Source organism: Melanotaenia boesemani, chromosome 17, assembly GCF_017639745.1.
Source record: "Melanotaenia boesemani isolate fMelBoe1 chromosome 17, fMelBoe1.pri, whole genome shotgun sequence".
Taxonomy (NCBI): domain Eukaryota; kingdom Metazoa; phylum Chordata; class Actinopteri; order Atheriniformes; family Melanotaeniidae; genus Melanotaenia; species Melanotaenia boesemani.
In genome coordinates this window covers 13,005,103-13,028,835 of record NC_055698.1, presented here as the reverse complement: position 1 = coordinate 13,028,835, position 23,733 = coordinate 13,005,103, and the positions used below count along the sequence as shown (strand labels likewise).

Genomic DNA, 23,733 nt, shown 5'->3' with positions numbered 1-23,733 from the left:
TTGAATTATTGGGGGAATGGATGTAGATTGTTAAAAAAAAATGTCCACTATAAATCCATTTCAACTCTCACTTTCAGTGTGGACCGCACATCCTTCTCCAAAGTGCCCTAATAGCATCAAGGGTCTTGCCTAAGGACCCAGCTGGTAGGGATTAATATTCATTCCTGTGGGATTTGGACTCTGGTCTCCTGCCTGAGAGACAGATGCCCAGCCAAGTGAGCTAACCATCGTTGCCATGATATTTAAAATTGACTTTAACTAGGATCTCCACCCTCCTGCTTTCCCTCCTGTATTTTCCACAGCTTTCAGGGGTGTACTTCTGACTAATCCTGTTAATAATTACAAATATTACCAGAAATTTTCCCTGACATCATCCAAATTAAGCTTATACCTTGACTTTTTCTATAAAAATCTTGATTGGATGAAAATAATATTTGATCTTTTGTACAAAAATTGGTTAGTTACCAATTTATTAACATGCATGAATAGTTATATAGGGCTTATACTTTTATTGCAACAGTATAAACATGGTATGTGTCCAACTGATAAAGGATCTGGTAACTTTCTTATTAATAACTAATCTATAAAAGATAAGCCCACGATTGAAACCAATTCAATAGATGCAACTTAATAATACCGTTTTAATAAAAACAGACAATTAAAATGCAAACTAAGATACAAAAGCTACCTGCAAACAGTGGCATCATGCGCTTCGGTCCCATGGTCACATGACCAGTCAGCTGATCTTCAGTACATCCGCCTGACCTGCTAGTGTTTACAAATCAGCAGACTACTCGACACAACAGAATGAGGATCCCTGCATGATCTGGACAGGTATCTAAACAATACTGAGAGCAAGTAACTGCATGTAGAATATTTTCTGTTGATAGTTACACTCGTGTGAATCCGTGTTTGTGTGAGAGAGCGTGTGTTACAACTTTTGTCTCGTGCCTCACGACAGCGGTGTGTAGGAAGTAACGACAGGCCCGTGCAGCGGCTTGGTTACATGCTAATAGCTAGGCGTAGGCTAGTGTAATGCTAGCTTTCCTGCTTCCTGTCATCTCGAGTCATGTTCACTTAACACTGACAGTTACAGTTAAACATATTTAGTCAGTTTAACTTGTCTAGCCTTCGTTTAGCACTGTTAGAATAAATAATAAAATAATAAAATACAAGCTATCGAAGGTGTTGGTTGGTTTTTCGCCTTGTGTCCGCACGATAATCCCTCTAGATGCAACCACTCAGCCGTCCTATGTCTAAGTCGGATATTGTATGCGCTTTAAATTATATACACATTGTCAGTTCTAGATGTAACTTAAAAGTCAAAGTCTTCAAGACAACATGTTTAAGTGAAACATGGCCTGCTTTAACGTGTTTTTCTGGGCAGACTCCCTGTAAGTCATTTTTACTGATGGGTTAAGAGCAGTTTTAGTTTTTAGGTTCAGTAACAGCTAACACTGCCTGACTTAATGGTTTCACACTGCATACAGATGTTTTTGAATGAGGATTACAGCCTGTCTTGCTACACCTTTTGGGTGAGGGTTTTCATTATAGTGTACGGTAAGAGGAAATAGGTGGTGGTAATCTGCTGAACTTCACTTTGTTTCTGCAAATCACAGAATTTCGTGCATGTTAAACGTTTCCTTCCCTGTTCTACTTTCACCATATGTTTTCTTAGTAATGTCGTGGTTTCTAGACTTGGTGTATTTGTGACCTCTTTTATCGGGCATCTCACATTTATTACATAGTGGCCAAAAAGCAATGATTCGATCTCACAAAGATGATTTTACATAAATATTCAAATTATATCAGTCCACCTGCACCAACAATTCACCACATTCAACAACAGCTAAATAAAAGTAACAGAAATGTGTATTTCATTTACTGTAGATTGGGTCTGCTGCTCCTGTTATGGTTTAAAGGCTCAAAGCTTAGGATGCTTAACCTTTAATATACCTTAAAAAAAAGATGAAAATATACATATATATATATATATATATATATATATATATATATGCACCTCTAGAGCCTCTGATGAAGAAATGATGTCCAGTAAGTAACACAAAAGAATCTTAGGAGGGGAAAAATATCCTTTTTAGATTTGTCATATGGCTCCCTGTAGGTGTCCAAACCCCCAGCTTTGCCATCTACTGCTCACGTTCTCCTATACAGTACAGACAGATGTCTGGTAATTGAATCACTCAAGACCCAGAAGGTTCATGGTTTTTTGCAAAGTTATTCTTCCAAGCATGTTCTCAGCTTCTTGCAGAGCATGTGACTGTAAAAGCTCTTGAGCGCTTACTGTGTGCTGAAGTAGAGGCATGTGAGTCTGTTTAGCTGGGATGTTCCACACTGAACTACAGTGTGCCACCCAGCTGTAGCCGCCAGTGACAGCTCCCCTCTTTACTGTTCACTTAATACTCCTTTGAATAGTCACCCTCTAAAGAGCCCATGAACTGCTTCTTTTTCTGTATTTATTTTACTTTAGATTGTCCTGGCAAAGTTGGACCTATAATGGAGAATAGTGGACCGGCTCAATGACAAGAGTTCTTTATAATTTGTTCACAGTCTGGAGTTGTATGAGAAGTAATGTCATTAATTTACAGAGCTAAAAGCATGGCTATGGTTGTAATTCAGTCCCGTGTTTCTAAGTGTATATTCAGTCAGCACTTAACCAAAATATTTAATATAATCGATTAATCTATGTTTAGCTTTATAATTATTTAGCCTTTGTGCCTTTATGCCAGTGAGCTTGGGGTGTTACAAGATGTTTTTTTCATGTCAGCTCAGCCAAAATCTATGTGATCTTCATTTCAACAAAGACCCACTTCTACATTTTAGGTACAAGAAAATTTCGTTTAGTTAAGGTGGTTGCTGAGTGTAGGTGATGTGATGCTGCATGACTTTGCTCAAGTGGAAAATCAAAGCAATGAGGGAAGGTTTAAGCTGTGATATTTCTGGTCATTTCCAGACTGAATTAGTGTTTGAGTAAAGGAAAATAAATGAGGGTTATTAAGGGAAGTAGCTTGGAGTTAGACTGTGTGACTCTCATTCTTCATTCTTCTCTTTTTAGATCATGGTTGAGGTGATAACTTTGAAAGAAGAAAATAGTCAAATAATCTTTATACTATAATGACTGCAGTTTGGATTTAGCATCTCTTGTTAATAAACCCCTGGAACAGCTCTACCTCAGCACAGATGGACTAACTGTTGTTTGTGTGTTGATTTATTTATGTATTTCATTATGTATTGATTTGATTATTTCATGAAAGATTTGTGTGCCTGAATTATTAAGGTGTCTCCAGGTGCCGTGGATTAAATAATGCAGAAGCTAATTTGCTTGATTATTATGCTGTAAAGTTAGAAAGTCATTTTACCCTCGACTCTGGGAAGAAGTGACAAAAACAGCAGAAGGCTGAGAGAAGACTCGCTTCAGGCGGTGTTGGGCTAACACGACAGGGCCTCGAGTTTTCTAAACATCATCTTTCACCCTTCTCACAAAGGCTTACACAGACAAATGCGCAAAAGATGCTTCGTCAAAGTACAGGCAGCAATGAGTGATCTGCAAAGGCCTCTTTAAGAAAGTTTAGTATGACTTATTTTTGGAAAGAAGGGACAAAGCATTGTAGTGTCTGCCGGGAAAAAAATGCTCCTCAGAATATCTTTGTCAGATAGTTATGAATTAATATTCTGTGCCAGATGAGAAGGATTTATATTTGTAGACACTCAGGAGATTTTAAATCTTTCATGCTAGTCTTTAAAAGTGAGAAAAACTGGCTGTTGGTGACACCTTTTCACAACATTCCTCTGTTTTCCTGTAGTTATGGATTAGTTCTAATTATTTACCCGGATAATGTCATTTTCTTGAGAGAGGGGAGAAAAACCCAAATGATTTAAGGAGAGAGAACTCTTTGAGTGGAGCAGATGTTTCCCAAGAAACAGGCACATGCATTATTCATGTAAAATGACTTCTATTTTCGTTGTGTGTGTAGCTAATTTATCGAGCAGTGTTTCATTCACACTGTTAATAGGTTTAAGAAATGCCTTTGTTGTGTTATTTCCAGAATTAATAAAGTGAAAGAACACACTGCTCTGTGGATGCGTGCTATTCTCTGGGCATATGTATTAGGCTAACCATATTCATAAACATGGAATAATCCCAAGTCAGATAAAGGATGGAGGCAGACTTTGTGAAGATAGATTTTGATAGCTCACAGAGAAAGTTAAACTCTTCTCAGAACTTGGCACAGAAGAGTTGGCTCATATTTTACCTGGTTGAAATTCTGATTCAATTTTCTCTTGGAATGTTTGCATGCATGTATTTGTGAATCAGCTCCTCTTTGTACACGGCAAAATCAAACTGTGTGACTTTCAGTCATTAATAATGACCCTATTTACTGCTCATAGCCGAGTGTATGTCAGATGTTTCTGTTTTGGCTACAGAAATGAAAATTCTCACAATTTTTGAACAGTATGTGTGCAGCATATTCTCAAAAAGCTGAAAAAGTACTTTTTTTTTACCACTTCAAATGTGCATTTCTCTTATAATTCTCATGGGAAATTCTGCTAATGATGATACCAAGTGATGAAGAGTTTTAGATTTTATGTTTTTTTGTCCTGTAATTACATCTCAATACACATAAAAGTTTAAGGTTAGGATGTTTTTTAGTTTCAAAATTCTCCATACATTTTCTGTTGGAAACATGTCAGGACTGCAGGCAACCCACTTTGGCTCTTGTACCCACTTCTTATGCGCACAAACAGTAGTTTTGCATTGTCTATTTAAAATGCATGAACACATCTGTGGAAAAGATGCCATCCTTAAGGCAATACACCAGATCTGACAGGTGCTGTGAGCATTAATGTTGCCACTGCAGAGCCAGGAAGCTGGACTTGTTGCTAATAAAAGTCTGGATGATTGTTTTGGTATTTTTTTCCAGACCAATATCTATTCTTCCAAAACAGATCTTGAATAATGATTTGTATCAACACACTTTTTAATGCACATTTCCACTGTGTGATTGTCCATCCCAGATGCCTCCAAGCCCAGAGAAGTTGATGACGCCTCTGAATAACATCAGATTTCTTTCTTGCATAGTAAAGTTTGAATTTGCATTATTCAATGTCATATCTCATATCTGAGAGGAGTGAGGTTTTCCATATAACTCCCTTCAGAGGGATCGAAGGTCATGGCTTTCTAGCTAAGATTTATGGCTTTTATTCGCTAACATTTCTCCAGATTCCTTGAATGATTTGATAATATTTTCTACTGCAGAGGGGGGAAATATGAAAATCCCTTCCAGTCTTTCTTTGAGTATTTTATTATTTTTATTTTTTAACATTTTAATGACTGTCAATTATTTGTTGATGGGTCGATGATCCTCCACCCATGCTGGCATCTCTGAGACGGATACTGCTTTTGTTTACAATTGTAATTGATATTATGGTGCAGACAAAACAGGAAATATGCTGGGTTCATTCTTTCTGCAATAAAATAAGAGTTATTAAACCATATTAGTAATCCTAAATATGTTTCATATCCAGTCTGATAACCGGCCATTATTTATAATTTAACTCTAAAAGAAATGAAAAAGTTTTGCTTTCTGTGCTGGTAAACTAAATTAGATGCAATTGTTCAGTTACGTTAACTTATATTTTTTGTACATTATTGTTAAGGTTTTGTCTTGCCTTTTAACAACGTTGTGAACTGAAGATATTATTGTAATTTTAAGCACCGTAGCACAATTACATTTACACAGAACTGTGGATTTTCTTAAACTTATATTTTCTTAGTCATACCAGCAACACTACAGTTAGTGCCACGTTAAGAGAAGCCTGCTGACGTCAGAATATTTCATTGATCTATTAATTTGCCTCCCTAATGACTTCATTAGCTTTGCTGGTTATTTTCAGTATATCACAGACAGAATGGTGGGACATCAGGCAGCTCAAGTGCTTTTTGTTAATTTCAGCCATCCGTCACTGATTCTAATCACTGTCAATTTTTTATGTTGCAAAGTTGTGATTGGTGCACAATTAGAATATAGTTTGATTACCTTTTTGGGGGAAAAAAAAGGTGAGCCAGCTTGTTTTTCTGAAATGTTAATGTTACTTTAATATTAATGCGCTGCCTTTCCTCTAACAGCTTCTTTTTCTTTCTTTGCCGTCTGCTGCTGTTCTGCTGAATTTTATTGCACCAACTCAAATGTGACCCATTAACAGCATTTTTCTTTAATTCCCTCTTATGCTGACGGTGTTTTGCATCATTGATGTGACCTCTTCTTCTTGCAGAAGCAACCTTTTCTTCTGAGTCTTGACTGAGGAGAATCACAAGGCTGTGAGCGTACGTATTACGATCAAGCAAGTCAAGTATGCAGAGTTTGTGTTGGTTAGCAGCCTGTTCTGCTAATATGAAGAGGTCAGAGGTCTCAAGTAAAGTAAGCACAACCAGTCAACAAAGGTTCTGATCGATCATCTGTGTCCTTATCAGTAAATGTTATTAAGTTTAGAGCGGATCTCTTGTGCTTTATCACCAGTAGGTAGGGGATTAGGCTTCTTAAAGTCCACATGCATGTGTGTTATTATACCTAATACTCAAAGATTATATTGTTTTTTGTAATAGCCACTTGATCATTTGTTTATTACCTTGTATTTTCTGACTTCCCTTGTGTTTTTTTCCATGTTCTTTCTGCCTTATGTCCTTATTTTTCAGGTCTAGCTGGGTCGCGGTCATGCAGCACCCCAATTTTGAGACCCGTCACCCACTCCAGACTGATGAGCAGCAGGAGACTGGCTTCGATCCTCTCCACAGTTTTAACAAGAATCGCAGCAGTACGTCAACTCTGTAACAGCTTACGAATCTGAAGTATAATCAACACATTAGGCATCCTGTCCGCCCAGTATCATAAGATGCCAGTGCTTTCTTATTTCTTGAACTCTTGGCTCTTTGGTTCTTTTCATATTTTATACCTTCATCAGGAGTCCCCTGTGTTGATTTATACTAGATGAGACGTAGAAGATCAGAATCATTAGTTGAGAGAAATCAAGAAAGGAAAAAAAAAAAAATCTGATGTGACTGAAGAGTGAGTCACAGAGATGCTAAGCAAAGCCTTTGGGCTAGGAGTGTTTTTATGTTTGTGTGAGAGGAAAAAGTATTGTGGGCTGGCATGTTGTGGAACTGATGAATATTCAGACTGAGTGTCCCTGTGGACTGATCTACTCCTGTTACTAACGCTGATAGACAGCTCTCAGAGTTGAATGCATGTTCACCTGCAGGCCAAATTAGACATATTACTGCCAATAAAGAGGAAGAGCAGTATCCCACTTAACTGTCTGTTATTTTCTCTTGCTCAGTAGAAGACCAAAACTATCATACTTGTTCATTCATTCATATTTTTTTAAAATAAATAAATTCAGAAATGTATAATTAAATAAGGAGGCTAATAAATAATTCTATATTTTTGCATTTGTTTAAACATGTATTTACTTAAAAATGTATTTTTCTTTTTATTTATTCATAATAAATTTTTGATCAGTTTATTTATTTACTACATATTTATTCATTTCCACATTTATTTAACTTTTTATTTCTTTGCTGTATGGTCACTAGGTGGACTCTTCCAACTTTGTTCGTCAGCAGTAGTCGTCACCTGCTGGAACAAAACAGGAGTGGAAAAGCATGAATAAGTGTAGAAATAAATTAATAGATAAAAAATGATTAAATACATTGAGAAATTTAATAAATAAATGCATAAATACATAAATGTATAAATACATGTATAAATAATTAAATACATAAATAAATGCAAAAATATTGAATTATTCATGAATTTCAATATTTAACTATACATTTCTGTATTTATTTATTAATTTATTTATGATTATGGCAGTTTTTTGGTCCTCCATGCTTCTGGGCCTTTCTGCTTCACTGCAGGCTTGTAAAAGAAGTTGCAAAAATAAAATCGGGGGTTGTTCTGTTACGTTTGCACTAACATCTCCCCCTTATGGTTGTGTGTGGTACTTTCCGAACAGGAGGATCTCTTGACAGCCACACTTACTCACAATCTCAGTCAACCTTCCTCTCATACAGGTACGTTCTTCTAGCACTTTCCTATGTGTGTGTTTCCCGAACTCTTGGCTCATCACACTGCTCCGGCCTCTCAGCTTACACATTAGATGGAAAACCATGTCCAATTTGGGTTGAGATGCTCATAAATCTCCTCATCCTCTGCCTCCTCTCCCCTGTGCAGGAAAGAATGGGACGACTTGTTCCTCAACAGTAATTACCTGGCCAGGATCCGGCAGGCAGGCATCAGTGGTCGACTGAGGAGCAGCCGCTTTCGTAGCGTATGTTGGAAGGTACCTGCCAAGCAGATCAAGCAGCCCTATCAAATTTGATTAGAGGGGTTTTGGCAAATTCCCTGCAACAGAAGAGTGTAGTTTTCCAAATTAGTAGGAAGGAAATCAAGTTTAGTTGTAGAGAAGTTTTCTGCATGTTTATGACTTGTTAAAGAGGAATTCTTCTCAAGGTTGCAAAAACTAATCTGGTCTCTGTGTCTCCAGCTGTACCTGGAGGTTCTTCCAGAAGATAAGGGACAGTGGATAAACAAGACCAAGGAGCTCCGGGGCCAGTATGAGAAAATCAAAGAGATGGTGAGGGCGCCCCTCTGTGGTCATTTTCTACATCTGCATAAGAAAAATGTTACTTATGCAATAAGAATTCTTTTATCAAAATAAACCGATTTAATTATCAAAACCTGATTGGAAACCTCATCACACACCGTTTTAGCAACTACTGCTGTCTTAGTTTTGTATTTGCTGCTTAAGAGGAAGCGAGACGGTTTGCATCACACATTTTACCACTGCAACTCTTAAGGGAATAACTAGTAAATGTTCATTGTTGTTTTTCCCAGCACATCACAAACCCCCGCAAAGCTGCAGGCCAGCAGGACCTGGTGGTCAACAACCCACTGTCCCAGGATGAGGGGGTGAGACCGCCTTCATCAGTTGTTTCATGTTTGTAATTTTATGATACTAATAATCACAGAGAAGTAAGAAGAGCCCTTACTTGCGAGCACAGAAGTCTGTTTACAGTTGGCACACTGATGGTGCTGCCTTTCTTCTTTTGGTATAATTTATAAAAAAAAAGACAAGCAAGCAGATGTCATCATATATGGATTGATTTCTTGTAATTAATGGAATTGTGACAAATCTTTAAAGACAAATTGAACTGGAAATTAGTAACTTCTTTTAAATTTTGTCTGCTTGTACTGAACCACCCACCCCAAACCAAATGACATAGTTGTTTTCTGAAGACTATGAAGTCTAAAATATAAGGCCACAGGATGAGCTGCATCCTACCACAGTGTCTGTTTTAGCTAGACCGTTTTTAATTGTTTTAATGGAGAGGTTTGATCTGTCTTCTGTTGACAGGTGTGTTTTTCTTTATAAATCTATTTATTTATAGAATTATTGGTCCCTAATAATGAGCTGCACATGACTTCTTCCTCCTTCAAATCCCTTGAGTTTCTGACTCTGTCTTGTCTTATGCAGAGCCTGTGGAACAAGTTTTTCCAGGATAAAGAGCTGAAGGGGATGATCAAGCAGGATGTGTTTCGAACGTATGCGGATCTCTGGCACTCACTCAGTGACACAATGTGTTTGTGTTTTTTGCTGTCGATATGAAGTAAGTCTGTCCTCTCTGCCCTTCATTTGCATAAGATTCCCTGAGATCTATTACTTCCAGAAAGAGGACGTGAGGACCAAGCTGACGGACATTCTCTTCTGCTATGCCAGAGAAAACGAACAGTTACTGTATAAACAGGTAGGATCTCATGGTGTCAAAGCAGTAAATTCTGAATGTGGTATTATTACAAGGCCATGCTCTCGATAATCTCAGGGTGTTTGTGTGTGGGTGCAGAGCTCATAGAGCCCAATAAGTTCAGACAGAATAACAAAATGCCTTCGTAACCTAATCATTATCAGTGTCTCTAACAGGTGCCAGTGAATGAATAGATGGCCAGCACAACATCTCCTTTGCAAACTGGAAGTGACACATGGCCGGCCACTGGCTAACAATATCTAAATTAAAGCTGTCATCATGAATTAGTAACCTCGTGCATCATTGTTAAAGAAAGACTTGACCACAAATGAACCGTATTTTCTATCTACACTTACCCTTACACCCACCCACCCCCTCTTGTCTTCGTGTCGGTGTCTGCAGGGGATGCATGAGTTGCTGGCTCCCATAGTATTTGTGCTGCACTGTGACCATCAAGCCTTCCAGCATGCCAGTGAGACGGCCAGCCCCAGGTCAGCTCATACTCACCATAAAGCTGGATGTGTTGCCCTTTACTTGCCAATAACATCTTTTGACCTACACCAATGCATATGGCATATTAGCAGTTATTTGGAGAAATGTTATTTGAGTAGTCTCTGATTTTCTGCAGTGAGGAGATGAAATGTCTGTTGGACCCAGAATACCTTGAGCATGATGCCTAGTGAGTATACCAAAATCATGAATAATAGATGGAATTATGTGTTATCTGACAAGATATTGCATGTGTTTTTGTAACTATGTGTGTCAGTATGTCTCCTCGCCATAAACTCATGCATTGTTTCCTACACTTCACTATACAGTGCCATGTTCTCACAGCTGATGGAGACAGCAGAGCCGTGGTTCTCCAGCTTTGAGAGGGAAGTAAGGAAGGTCAGTTTGATGTCCGAGATGATTGTGCTGCAACACAATATTGTGTGATTGTGAATCATGACATTATACCAACATTAAATAAAAATGTGGAAGGTTTCCGTCTTGCTTGATTTGAAAGTGCATATGGCTGGTCACTATGGTAACAGAAAATGTACTTTAATACCCTAGCAAACAGAAGTTATAGAATAGAATAGAAATACTTTATTAATCCCTTTGGAGAGTCCTCAGGGAAATTTGGGTACCAGCAGCAATACAACACTAACAGTAAAGCAGGATAAGCACAAGATATAATATATACAGGTATAAAATAAAATAGAGGCAATAAGGTGCAAGAAAAGTATAAATAGAATGCAATAAATAACAATAAGATAAGTTAAATAAAATAATATAAACAAGCATTGCACACAGTAGAGGTGGTACAGATTCCCAGTTCACTATTGCACGTATAAGTTATTACAACTGTTTGTATGGGTTATTGTGCACGTGTTGTATCAGGCGGACTGCACACCTCCCTCTCCCCCCTCCTTCTCCCCCTCCTGCCTAATGCAGAGTTGTACAGTTTGATGGCTCGGGGGACAAAGGAGTCTCTGAGCCAGTTGGTCCTAGTCTTGGGGAGGAGCAGCCTGTTACTGGTCAGGCTTCTCTGTGCACTGATGACAGTGTGCAGAAAAAAAAACCTTATCTATGATACCGAAGTATGGGGAAGTGGAGGTAAAACAGTCACACAATCAGTTTTCACTTTACAAAAGAGAGCCATTAGAGTCATTAGGAGGAAACCGTATAAATTTGTTAAAAATTTGTTTAAAATTGTTAATTCAAGAATTAGTGGAATGTTGCATTTTAAAGACCATGAAATAGCACCATCCAACAAACTCCAAATGAGATTTATGAAAAGGGAAGTTGTTATAACTTAAAAGGAACAGAGATATTTGAAAAACCATGCTGTGTTTCAGTGAAAGGCTTTGGAATAACTTTAGAATATAAAATAAGTTTTTTTTAACCCAAAAGTTGAGGAAATCAAAACAGTAGAAATATAAAGAACTGGACTAGTTTAGCTGTTTGATACGTTGCGGGACTTGAATAAATTGTGATTTTCTTAAAGTGAAATATTATTGTATGTTATGATAAAAATGTTTATATTTAAAAAATGTAGTTGTGATGATGAGGCAGATAAAAATTTTTTGTTCTATCTGCTGCTTTTAATTTTTTCAGCTCATTTATTTTCTGTTGATTTAATTTTATGTAATTGGCTTTTAATTTTGTCAGTTTGCTGTAAAAGAAAATACTACAGAGGACTGGCATAATATAGAGCTAGTAGCTTCTCTAATGTACCTAAAGAGATTCATGTGCTTTTTATAAGAAAATCAGCTAAACTATAATTGTAGCCAGTAACTGATTTCACTCTGCACACAGTTTTCCACTTCAAGGTGCTAAAACTTTGCAATAAGGTAGGAGCTGTGCAGATTCACAGTTGAAACTCAACTCATTAGAGCTGTTCTTGTAATTTTATGCATTATTTAAAAATGTATAGTCTTTTTTTATTGAAACCGATCAGAATTGGCCATACATGCAAATACAGTGAGTGGAGCGTAAAGGCCCCCCTTAACTTTCCCAAGTAAAATACTGTAATTTAATTCTGCTGTGGCAGCTGGAATAGGACAGCAAGCTTTTAAATAAAATGTTACATCCTAAAGGGTATCTTATAAATCCCTCATGGTCAGGTCGGCAGTCTGGGAATGGCAGACTCCGCCACGAACAATTTAAATTCTTGTAGAAAGCTAATTAGCATATAATCATTGTCTTTGGCAGATGGACACAGATGCAACTAAATGTTTACACAGAGGTGTGCCAGTAATATAATAATCTGTTCCCCCAGGGTAAGGAAGAGATGCTGACCAGCATCCCATTTGCTCGGCCCCAGGACTCTGGGCCATCTGTTGCCATAGTTACCAAAGTCAACCGTATCCAGGACCAGCTGGTAAAGAAGCACGACATCGAGCTGCACATGCATCTCAACCGGCTGGAGATTGCCCCTCAAATATACGGCATGTCAGTATTTGCTCCCTCTGCCTGTCAGATTCTTTTCTGGACACTCATCTGGACAGAAATGCAGTTGTTTGTGTTTGTTTCTGCAGCCGGTGGGTTCGTCTGCTGTTTGGTCGTGAGTTTCCTCTACAGGACCTTCTGGTGGTGTGGGATGCCCTGTTTGCTGACAGCATCACTCTGGACCTAGTGGACTATGTCTTTGTGGCCATGCTGCTCTACATCAGAGATGCTTGTAAGCTCTATTTAATAAATAATCAAATTATGCCATGTGTTGGCCTATGTAGCATGTAATTTCATAACGCATCTAACTAGCAGAATGTGGGTTACTATGTCTCATTCAATCCAGTCTGGTTATATTGCTTCCAGTGTAAGACAGAAATTTCTTTCTGCAAGTAGGGTTACAGCTCGAGCACCTCCTATTGTACCATAAATTATGTCTCATCATCAGGACCATAAATCAGTAATAACATCTGCAGCTTTGTAGTACAGATGAACTGACCTCTTGGAGGAAGACCTCATTTAGATCCTGACAGCATTTTAGGTCCTCATATCAACTAACGTACTCATATCAAATGAAAATTTCAGAGAAATTCATTATCTCCCTCTGTTTCAGTAATCGCTAGTAACTTCCAGACCTGCCTGGGCCTACTGATGCATTACCCTCCAATCGGAGACATCAATGCTTTGCTGCAAAAGGCCCTGTTTCTCCGAGACCCCAAAGTAAGCACACAGAGTTATTTGCTGGGTGTTTTTCCACAGAGGAAGTAGAAGATTTGCTGAAGCGAAACACCCACATGCAAAAGCAGTGGGTTGAAATCCTCGAGCAAAAGTCACATAACCTAGCCCAAACAAGAAAGGAAAAAAAGCGTTTTAGTCACGCTGTGAAATGGTGATAAGGTGTTAAAATGATTTAAATTTGGCAGCAAGTCTTTCACTTCCTTGTACTTGAGTTGTTGCACATTGGTGACTACAGGGCACTTACAGTATAAATATATGAAATTCAAGTGCAATCAATGAAGTAAATAAGAAGAAGCTAGCTGCATGCACCTAGTGTCTATAGACTTTAAATATTAGCATGGCATGATCTGGCTCCCATGCAGTGTATTTAAATTTTTAATAAAGTAAAGGAGCACTGAATGATTTGGGCCTCAATCATTTTTTGGAGAGGTCAGGTTATCCAAAAGTCAGAACTTCTTAAATACTGATTTCTCAAATCTTAACAATTTACTCTAAGCAGCTTAATTGATTTTTTTTTTATGTACATTTAAACAAATCTTAAAGGAAAATGTGCAGAATTTTATAAAAAGAAAACCTCACCATCTGTCAAGCAAGAGGTGAATTAAATCATGTTTTGGTTTGGAATGTTTTAGTCCTAAGAGATAGAATAGATTGTTGTAAATGAAAAAATAATAATAATAAAAAAAAAAAGATAAAGAAAAATCTGGGAGAAAACACCACACTGAAAAAGCAGAGGCTGGCTTCTACAGCAACATGATTCTGAAAGTCTACAACAGAGTATTGTGCAAACTGAGGTTTTCATGATGTAAAATTCTGATTGAACATCTTAGGAGAGACTTCAATAAGAGATGCATGGAAGATAACACAAGAATCATACAGACATCAAAGTGTTTTGCTTTAAAAATAAATGAAAATCCCACAAATACAAATGAAAAATTAAACCTACAGTTTCGTAGATTCTAATGTTTCTTAGTAATAAATTTGCAAGAGCAACTCAGAATTTGAAATAAATTTTATATGTTGTTGGTCTGAAACTTGCTAGAAATATCTTCTTGTGCAACAAGACTGCTTTTTCAGTTTTAAGTATTCTTAAGTAAATTGGTTATAGGCTCATCTACAGGCAGTTTTGTGAGCCTCGAGTGTTTGAGTAAACTTCAATCATGGTTATGAATGCAGTGGAATGAAATGGACCAGAGTTAAAGAGGAAAGTCCCTGCCTTAAGCATGAAGATACAAATGTTTTGGTTCCTGCTATGAAACTCCCTAATTGTTGTAACTGCTTCCTCTTGCAGCTATGTCATGTAATGTTAGACCTTTTTTCTGGTAAGACAGAGAGTGAAATCAGAACGTGTTTACACCTTGAGCACATGTTCTTGGGTCATTTGGCACTTTGCTGACTTGTTCGGTGAAAAAGCAGTTTTTATTTCTGGCATTTAAAAACATTAATCGACAATCTGAGCTGATTCTTTGATATCAGCTAACGCCTCTCTGTCCTTCCTCCAAATTCAGTGACCTGCACACACAGACCCAGCAACTCACCACAGTCTGTCCACTACTCCTCTGGGATTAGATTTGCAGAAGGTTTTGATCCAACATGACAGTGTTTTCCCAAGCTGAATGACCATGTCACAGCACGTCCACATCAGTTTTACACCTGCGGGGGCATCATCCCTGTTGTGTGGGCAAGAGTGGGCAGGATAGAGGCTAGTTGCTCATAAGTACTGAGTCAGAGACGCATGCATTTGCTTGTTCATGTGGTCATGCACGGGCATGGATTTTTGGTTTTCTGTTTCATTTAACTTGCTAATCCAAAATAACAAAGACACAATAAATGATTTATTCTGTCCCTAATTTATAGAACAATCCACGCCCTGTGAACTACCAGTTCCAGCAAAACCTGGATTACTACAAAACGAGGGGAGCTGACCTGATGAACAAGACCCAGTAAAGCACAGACACAACTCTTCTCCCCAACACACACGCACAAAAAAAACTTTTGAATTCCTCCAAGTGACGTCTGGATTAACATAAATATGTCATAACTGGCTTCTTTGATTTTTACAACGCATTGTTGGTCCATCAAATTAGTTTTACTGATTTTCAGTGAGGGTTAATTCATGAAAATGAAATACGTTTATACTAACTACCACTTTTCAAATTGTGTTCAGATATGTTAAACACTGAGACCACACACAACTGAACCATTTAAGATGAAATAAATATCAGACTTTTGCACATACAATGTCATCACCTTAATATGTGGGAAACCATGATCCCCCAGTAGCTACTATCTAAATGTAAAGATGCTGAGTTTGAGTCCACACTGTGTCGCAATTCATGCAAGTGGAATGTTATGAAGTTAATACTTTATTAATCCCCAAAGGTAAATTTTATTTTCACAGAATAAATTATTGAGGAAAAATAAAAAAACCTCAATTAATTAGTCATAATAATAAAAAACATTTCATAGGCAGGAAGTTTGAAATTGAAAGTGTAACAGAGAGAGAGGAATTATTACATTTCCCAGACATCGTCATGGCAACGACTGAGCTGATGCTGTTACATGCCGTATTGACAGCAGTGTGGAACGTTAGCTTAGCTACTAAAATTAAAATTTTCAGGTGCTCAGAGTTTAATGCGCTGAAGCCAACTGGACTCAGATATTTGCTAGTCTACATTTTATAGTTTTGTTTACCAGCTAGTTTGCTATTTGCACTCCTCACTAATGCATATTTAAAGGTTTTTGTTAGTGTAAAGAACAATTCAGGTACCAACATGAACTGTGTGCACATCTTGATGAAGGTTTAAAGGTGCCAAATCAAAAGTATGATTCATCTAAATTTGGCTGTCTTTCCTATCTTTCTAGAGCCATTTCCAGTACTAAAGCTGCTCCCCTTAACATCAACAAGGTCTCAAGCAGCCTACTGAACTTTGGCAGGAAGCTCATTGCACCGGCCATGTCGGGTGCCTCCACCGGCATTTCCCCTATCAACAGTGAGGTGCACTCCTCCCCATCTGTGTCCCCCACATCGGCATCTGTACCCATCCTGCCGCACCCGCTGGCTGAGCCTCCCGCCCCAGCTCAGACACCGAGCCAGGCCCAGACTCAACACTACCGCCTCCTTAAGTCTGAAAGCATGCCGGTCCACCTCAGTAAAGGTGAGCAGCAGGATACAGAACTGCTCCAGATCGTTGCGGGACAAACACATCCTGCTACTTCCTACTAATGAGCATGTTTATAACTGAGGAGTTATCTGCATGTTCAGTTTAATAATGATTTTCTAAGTAAGTCTTCAGCTATTGGTTTGTGTGGCTGTGGCGGCATCAGCTTTGTCTCTCCTGTCTGTTAGACGGAATTGCAGGTGAAGTGTCTCAGGACTCTCTCCCAACACAGATTCACGCTCACACACAAGGTAACAGCTGCCATGGCAACCGCTTGTGTGACATGCACCTGATTTGTCTATGTCTTTTTTTTTTTTTTTTTCCTCAGTGCCATTGCATGTCAAAGCCCCAAGTGTGTCATTCACCCTGTGTTTGTTCATCTGCTGCTGGACAGATTTTGCATGTACTACTAAGCTGTTACCAGCAGATGGAGCTCCAACTGTGGATTTGATGCTCATTCTTTCAGCAAATGTTCTTGTGTTTCAGTCTGCTTCTGTCACAGTTGCTGTCAAAGTCGGCCTATTTTACTTTGTGATCAAATAGAAAATTTCTAAGATTATCTCAAATATTGTCCAATTAAATTTGCATTTAAATGATTAGTATGAATAATAATTTTCATCATATTTAGGGCACTATTTGGAGGCTTGATTAAACTTAAACTACTTATGATTCTGCCAGTCGTTCCCTGATGCTGCATGAGCTGTCAGCATGCTGAACATATAAAGAAAGTCAGAATCTGGGAAGGAGAACGCAGCAAAAAGGCTTAATTTTTTCTTTTTCTTTTTAATGAGTCATTTTAAAAGTGACTAAAGAAGTAGAATCAGTAATTGGCAAGATCTTTTTTTTAGATTAATCTGTAATTTAAATGCAAATATAATTGATATGTACTTGACTATGATTAAACTGAAATTCTGTGATTATTCTGATGACCCATTCCAATATAAGGTGAATATATATCTTTTTTTCCTTTCTTTTCTTAAGCTTACTTTTAAGTTTTTAGCTCTGGAAAGTGACATTCAAAGTGAATTTGAGATGTAAAAGCAGCTGGGTGGGATTGTTCCAGAGTGGTTCACATTCCATCATGGAGTCATTCACCATTGGTTCTCTCTCATCTGCTTCTCTCCATCTTTCTCAGGGCAAAGCTCGAGGACAGTCAGCTCCTCCCCCAGCATAGAGAGCCTATCTGGTGGGCGGGGTCAGTCCACCTCCTCCCCACCTCTGCCCCTTTCCAGAGGGAGTGATGTCAGCACCTCGTCTCCTCCCCTCTCCGCCACCAAGAAAGAGTCTTTCTTCACCATCACTCGCTCTCGTTCCCACAGCAAAACCATGGGCAAGAAAGAGACGGTGAGCTGTGTTGATCCCTCTTTTTTGTCAGCATTTTGTCTCACTGCTCATCTTCTCAGAGTTGCAGTCTCCTAATCCCCTGTCCGTATGCTTTTCTGTTGGATTTTTTGCGTACATGGTTTGAATAGGAGGAAGACCTGGAAGCCCAGGTATCTTTCCTTCAGGGGCAGATTAATGACCTGGAGGCCATGAGCAAGTACTGTGCCAAGATGATGAATACACACATCTGTGAGTTCAGCTGCAGATGGTTTCAAACACCTCATTTCTTGTATTAGTTTCCCAAGTTCAGATTTATTCTGTAAAACATTGCAGTTGTGGCTGTAAACAGATAAAAATGTAACTTTTCTGCATGGGTGTAATTGCACTGCTGTCACTGCACTTTCTGTCAACATAAAATATGACCTTTAACTGAGGACACCAACTCCACTTTTGGTGTATTTATTTTGATGACTGGAGAAGCTGTAGCTCAAAATTATTTCTTCCTATTCATTTAAAGGAAAAAGAAAGGATTAGTGCTGCCATCAGTCATCCAAGGGAAACCATGGAGTTGAAATATTTGGACACCATTGCTATATATTTATTTAAACACAGTATTTATCTGTCTGATTCTTCTGTATAGATGGTTGTAAATCACAGCTACTGTGTCTCTATCCATTAATATGACTGCAGCATTTCAGACTTGTGCCATGTTGAAAGTGACACTTGCAACCAGACGTGAGACCAACACATTCAGTTGTTTTCCAATTAATGAAAAGTAATGCATGTCTGAAAGGGACTTCAAAGGAACAGATAGTTTTGTGTGCTACAGGCATAGTTCTGTGAAGTATGCCTCTACAAGTGCCTAGAGTTATGAACTCTTTCTCTGCAGGTAAAATCCAGGAAGTGATTCTCCAGGAAAACCTGGAAAAAGAGGATGAAGTCCTGGTGTCGTTAGCTGGACTCAAACAGGTGATTGTGTGAGCAGATCGTTGTGAAAGTGATCTGTAAAACTGTTTTCACTCATGCAATGAACTTCTAAAATGCACATTCTCCTAAAACTGTCAAGTTTATATTTTAAAGCAACTCAGTAGTAGTCATGACGTCTTGCCCTTAAGTTTCTATGATTTGACATAATCTCCTCATCCTGTCAGATCAAAGACATCCTAAAGGGAGCACTGAGATTCAACCAGAGCCAGCTGGAGGCTGAGGAGAATGAAGAGATCACCATCGCCGATGATCACTACACCTCCACAGCTGCAGCAGCTGAAACTGCTCTGAGCTCCATCAATCATCACAGCAAGCAACAGCAAGGAGGGGACAGTAGGCGGAGCCGGGACTCTGATCTGGACGGGAGCGTGAGCATGGACGAGAAAGAAGAGGAGGAGTCAGCGATGACCCCACCTGAGCAACAGGTTAGTAGTCTATTAATCCTCTTGTGGTCTAGCTACTAGGTATTACCTAATATTTGGTAAAAGCAGGACTGGTTTAAACTTGTCTGATGTCATCTTTTTTGCCTCTTTGATCCAGGATACAGTATTCTTTTTTCTGTTCAAAATAAGTGTTTATACCGGTTTTGTTTGTTTCCAGCTTTAAGACAAGTGTCTAAATCTGTAGAAACAAAACAAAATTATGCAGCTTAACACAGACACCTCTTCACAAAAATATGATTCGAAAATCAAGTTTGTTGGCTCGGCAGAATAAATTTGCATAGTTTAGTAAAGAAAGAATTGGTCTTAGTTTTCAGGCTTTACACACAACAAATCCAAATTTTATGTGTGCAGGTGGCGTCGTCTCTCGGCTCAGAAGGGAAGAACTGGGACGACTACATCCTCGTGTCTCAAGATGGAGACCTGCAGGCGGAGGGAGGAGGAAGGGCTGCGTCCGAACACATCCCTCCAGTTAGGCGAGAGCGAGGCACAGTGCGAATGGAGCCCGAGGGTGCATCTGCGACTTTCCATGACCCCCTGATGGCCGGCACCACCTCCGGCTCCTCCAGCCCAGATGAGGGCTCCACCCACAGCAAGGACTCTGACTTTACCATCGTTAACCCGAATGACCTGTGAATTAGTAACGCGTCCCTGTTCTCTGTCTCTTACGCCTCCTCTGTCTCGTATCCCATTCAGGGGTGCTAATAACAGAAAACTGACTTAGGATCAGAGAGGGGAACCGGCAGCTTTTGGTGGAGTGCCACCAGACCTGCTGCCAGCCTAAAAATTGCACATGTGGACTGTGACACTTGAAGTCACAAAAACCTTATACTCTGTCTCTTTAACTGTCATCTGTGCTACTTCAGTCCTGTCTGAGCTAATGCTGTATGCTGTCTCAACTATGTAATACCTGTCTCCTCATTATGCTGGGCCCTTTATGGGTAGCATCTAACCTCACCCGTTACTCATACCGTTTACTGTAGTTCCCTGCTCTACAGAGAGAGGGTGCCATTGAACTGCTTACCTTGTCACTACATGGTTATTCCGAAGACTTGGAGCTCTAACTGCAGTTTTCCTCCAAGAAAAGACTCTTCTTTTACTGTACTGGGAGTGTGATAGTCTATTTTCTCTGAATCTGGAGATCTGGCCATACCCCTGCCCGTGTCTGTGTGTTCATCTTCTTGCTAAGGAAACTGACTTCTCTGATGCTGAAAGGAAAGGAGGATAATGTCTCAAGCTCTCTCCCCCTTCAAAACCAGTGCCTCTGACCGTTGTTCTTCTCTCAGCCAAACAAATCCTAATTCTGTGATCTTGCTCTAATTTTCTTTTGGTTAGCCTTTTTTTTATGTCATGGAAATATTTTTAACCCTTTAGATCCTTAATTTACCAGATAAAATTTTTTCAATTAAGGAACAAGTCTGTTTTTTTTTCTCCTTTGTTTTTAGATTTTATTCCATTGTGGACATTTTAATGTGATCATTCATTTCTCACATTAGAGGTGAGTTGTTCTCATGTTCTGTGGAAATGATGAGACAGCACGCAAAGAATGTCTCTCCAGCTGCTCTATTCAGCATTATGAAACCTAGATCAATAAAACTACATTGCTATTGCTATTCATCGATGTGTCTGTTTGGGGAGTGCTTTAAGACCCTTGTCATCTTTTTTACTACATCTATACAAATAGTGGTGTTTCTCATATTTGAAAGAATGGTACACTTGAGCAACATTTGAGATTCTAGTCTTCAGGACCTATTTATTACATTTCTTCTTTCAAAAATATTTATTATAATTATTTGCAAAGTAAACTCCACATTTAATTAAAAATATTCAAAGTGCTGATATTGAGAAACTCAATTTCTTTTTGTCAGAAAAAAATTTAATTTGATAACAGCAGCATAAAAAAAAACTTTTGCTATGAGAACATTTCCCACTCTGTTTCATTAACTCTTCTTTTACCCCTGCAGGCACCAGAGGTTTTAAACTGGCTTTCAGGCGGTGGGTGGTGCTGCGGCAGCCGATCATATACGGCTGGTTCTGGTGGTGAAAAGTGGTAACAGATTTAAGCTGCCTTTCTGGAGATTTTCTGTCACAGTTTTGTGGTTTTGGTGCCTAAAGGGGTAAATAACACAAGAAGCTTTTAAGTTGGTATCATTTTGATGATAAACATATTTCCTATTACAGCTTTATACCTGAAGTCATTCACGCCACAGGTCCTCCTATTGTTGTATTTCTAAGGCCTTAACCTTATAAGTACTTTTATAAAGAATGACTGCATTTAGCGTCATCAGTGGATTTAAAGGGTTAAATGCAACCAAAACCCTCCATTAACTTACACCCAAAACCCTAACTTATCCTAATCCTTGCACCACACTGTCATGTTGTGGTACCTGCAAAATATGGTTTGCATTGTCTTGTTGAAATAATCAATGCTTTTCCTGTTTAAAAAAAAAAAAAAAAAAAAAGCTGACAGTTAATGTCGCTCCTAATCCAAAAATTACTCCTGCTACATACACTAATGTACCCCCATAACACTCCATTAGTTGACTTATTAAGTGTCTGCTGATAATGAGTTGAGTGTTTTAGTCTAGTGGATGAGTAATTCTTGATTTCCAAAAATGTTTTCAAATTAATTTTGTGGTGTGACTAGCACCGTGACCTCACAGCAACAAGGTTTTTGGTTCTAATCTGTGCTGGGACCTTTCTGTGTGGAGTTTGTTGGTTCTCTAGGAAGTCCAGTTTCCTTCCACAGTCCAAAAGCATCCATGTTAGATTAACTTTATGAATAAGTGTGAGTGGTTCGTCTTTCTGTGTTGGCCCTGTGATGGACTGGTTACTGTCCAGGGTCTACGCTGCCTCTCGCCTGGTAGCAGCTGGGACAGGCTCCAGCAGCCCTGCATAGGAATAAGCAGGTATAGATGATGGATGGATTTAAAACTATTTGCTTCATCAGACCACAGGAAAATTGATAATTTCTATTGGTCCCTATTGTATAAGCTCAAGCCCTGATAATTTATTAGCATTTCCAGTTGTTTGATAATATTTTAAATTTGTATGATAGAGTTAAAATTTTCATATGTAGTAAAATGTGGTCACTGACAAAGATTTTTTTAGAAGTATTCTTGAATATGACATTGATTTCCACAAGTAGAATCATGTCCAAATATCTCAGTCCTGTCGCATTCCTACAGAGATTTCTCTAAAACCTCTCAATCTTTAAAGAACTATAACATACCTCATGTAGATTTTTAAATCTCCACCATATTATATTGTATCATGCTGTATGTACTGTGACATTAACTATGTATTGGCATTACATGTAAAGATAGTTATATTTGCAAGGATTTGGTCAGATAAACTCTTGTGCCAATCCAGTAATTGCAGAGATATTTGCCTTTAAAACCAGCGATATTAGCTACACTATGATGCTCAGTGGACGTCAAAAGATTACCAAAGTCATTAACATTTATCATCTTGGAATATCAGTGTGGCAGCTCTTCCTTATTACAGTCAGCATTTCCAACAAATCCAGCCATACTTCAGCCTCAAGCATGACTTAAAATTGAAATTTGAACATCTAGAAATCCATTACGAGTGGCTGATGATGAAAACCTGGGTATTAAATCTTGTCTAATTTAATCTAAAATCTGATTTCATTTAAAGCTCCAGAACAACAAAAAGCTGGTGTGATAACATTTGTAAAGCAAGACCTTTAAACATTCAGCTCACTGAAACTGATTTTCATCCCAGATGAGACTATATTAGTCTTTTATCTACTGCACAGATTTATCTGCAAAGAGCCATATGTCTGCATCCCTTATACAGCACGAATGTCTCCATCTGACATGTGTAGCTAAGGGGTGTGTGTGTATATATATATATATATATATATGTGTGTGTGTGTGTATAGATACATATTGGGGGTGGGACTTTAACACGTTAATTATGATAAATTAATTACAAAAATAATTAACACATATTGGAGACTTTTGGAAACTGACATGAAAGCACATATAGTTTACTCCTTCTCAAAGAGCAGTGCTTCCCTAGGCCCCGCCCCCATCCATTAGCACCCAGCTGCAGTCAGAGCAGGAGACGTTTACCTCTACTCTATGACCAGACTGAAAATGAACACGTAAAGCTGAAGCTGGCTGATCACGCCCTGATTAACCGTCAGATATAAATGCTTATTAATGAAAAGTGTGGACAAAAACATTTCAAAGTTAAAAGTACTGTAACATGTAGTAGACTTTTAATTGTAGAACAGCAAGAGTTACTAGTGTAAGCACTTAAAATGACACTTCAACTTTAGGTCTGTTCATTTTAGGCCAGG

At 38.6% G+C, this 23,733-nt stretch overlaps 1 protein-coding gene across 2 annotated transcripts; it reads left to right on the top strand.

The window, feature by feature from the left end:
• The first annotated feature begins 745 nt into the window (after window positions 1-745).
• tbc1d5 (TBC1 domain family, member 5) lies at window positions 746-21,020 on the top strand. Of its 2 annotated transcripts, XM_042012158.1 has the most exons (23): window positions 746-834; window positions 6,292-6,343; window positions 6,713-6,831; window positions 8,032-8,089; window positions 8,250-8,358; window positions 8,563-8,652; window positions 8,913-8,987; window positions 9,553-9,620; window positions 9,721-9,823; window positions 10,223-10,311; window positions 10,449-10,499; window positions 10,639-10,708; window positions 12,585-12,757; window positions 12,844-12,986; window positions 13,368-13,474; window positions 15,350-15,435; window positions 16,358-16,650; window positions 16,842-16,904; window positions 17,789-17,997; window positions 18,126-18,225; window positions 18,866-18,945; window positions 19,128-19,388; window positions 19,758-21,020. In XM_042012158.1, exons 3-23 carry the CDS (start codon window positions 6,732-6,734, stop codon window positions 20,037-20,039), a joined length of 2,610 nt encoding a protein of 869 aa, XP_041868092.1. In that variant the 5' UTR covers window positions 746-834; window positions 6,292-6,343; window positions 6,713-6,731; the 3' UTR covers window positions 20,040-21,020. The 2 variants fall into 2 exon arrangements, with proteins under 2 accessions (XP_041868092.1, XP_041868093.1); XM_042012159.1 differs by lacking the exon at window positions 16,842-16,904.
• Window positions 21,021-23,733: the final 2,713 nt, after the last annotated feature.

What these genes read in the sequence shown, in the direction of transcription:
- tbc1d5 (XM_042012158.1), top strand. Translation starts at nt 6,732, where the DNA reads ATGCAGCACCCCAATTTTGAGACCCGTCACCCACTCCAGACTGATGAG. An exon ending in ATGAGAAAATCAAAGAGATG is followed by an intron (nt 8,653 to 8,912) that starts GTGAGGGCGCCC and finishes TGTTTTTCCCAG; the next exon opens with CACATCACAAACCCCCGCAA. An exon ending in CACTGTCCCAGGATGAGGGG is followed by an intron (nt 8,988 to 9,552) that starts GTGAGACCGCCT and finishes TGTCTTATGCAG; the next exon opens with AGCCTGTGGAACAAGTTTTT.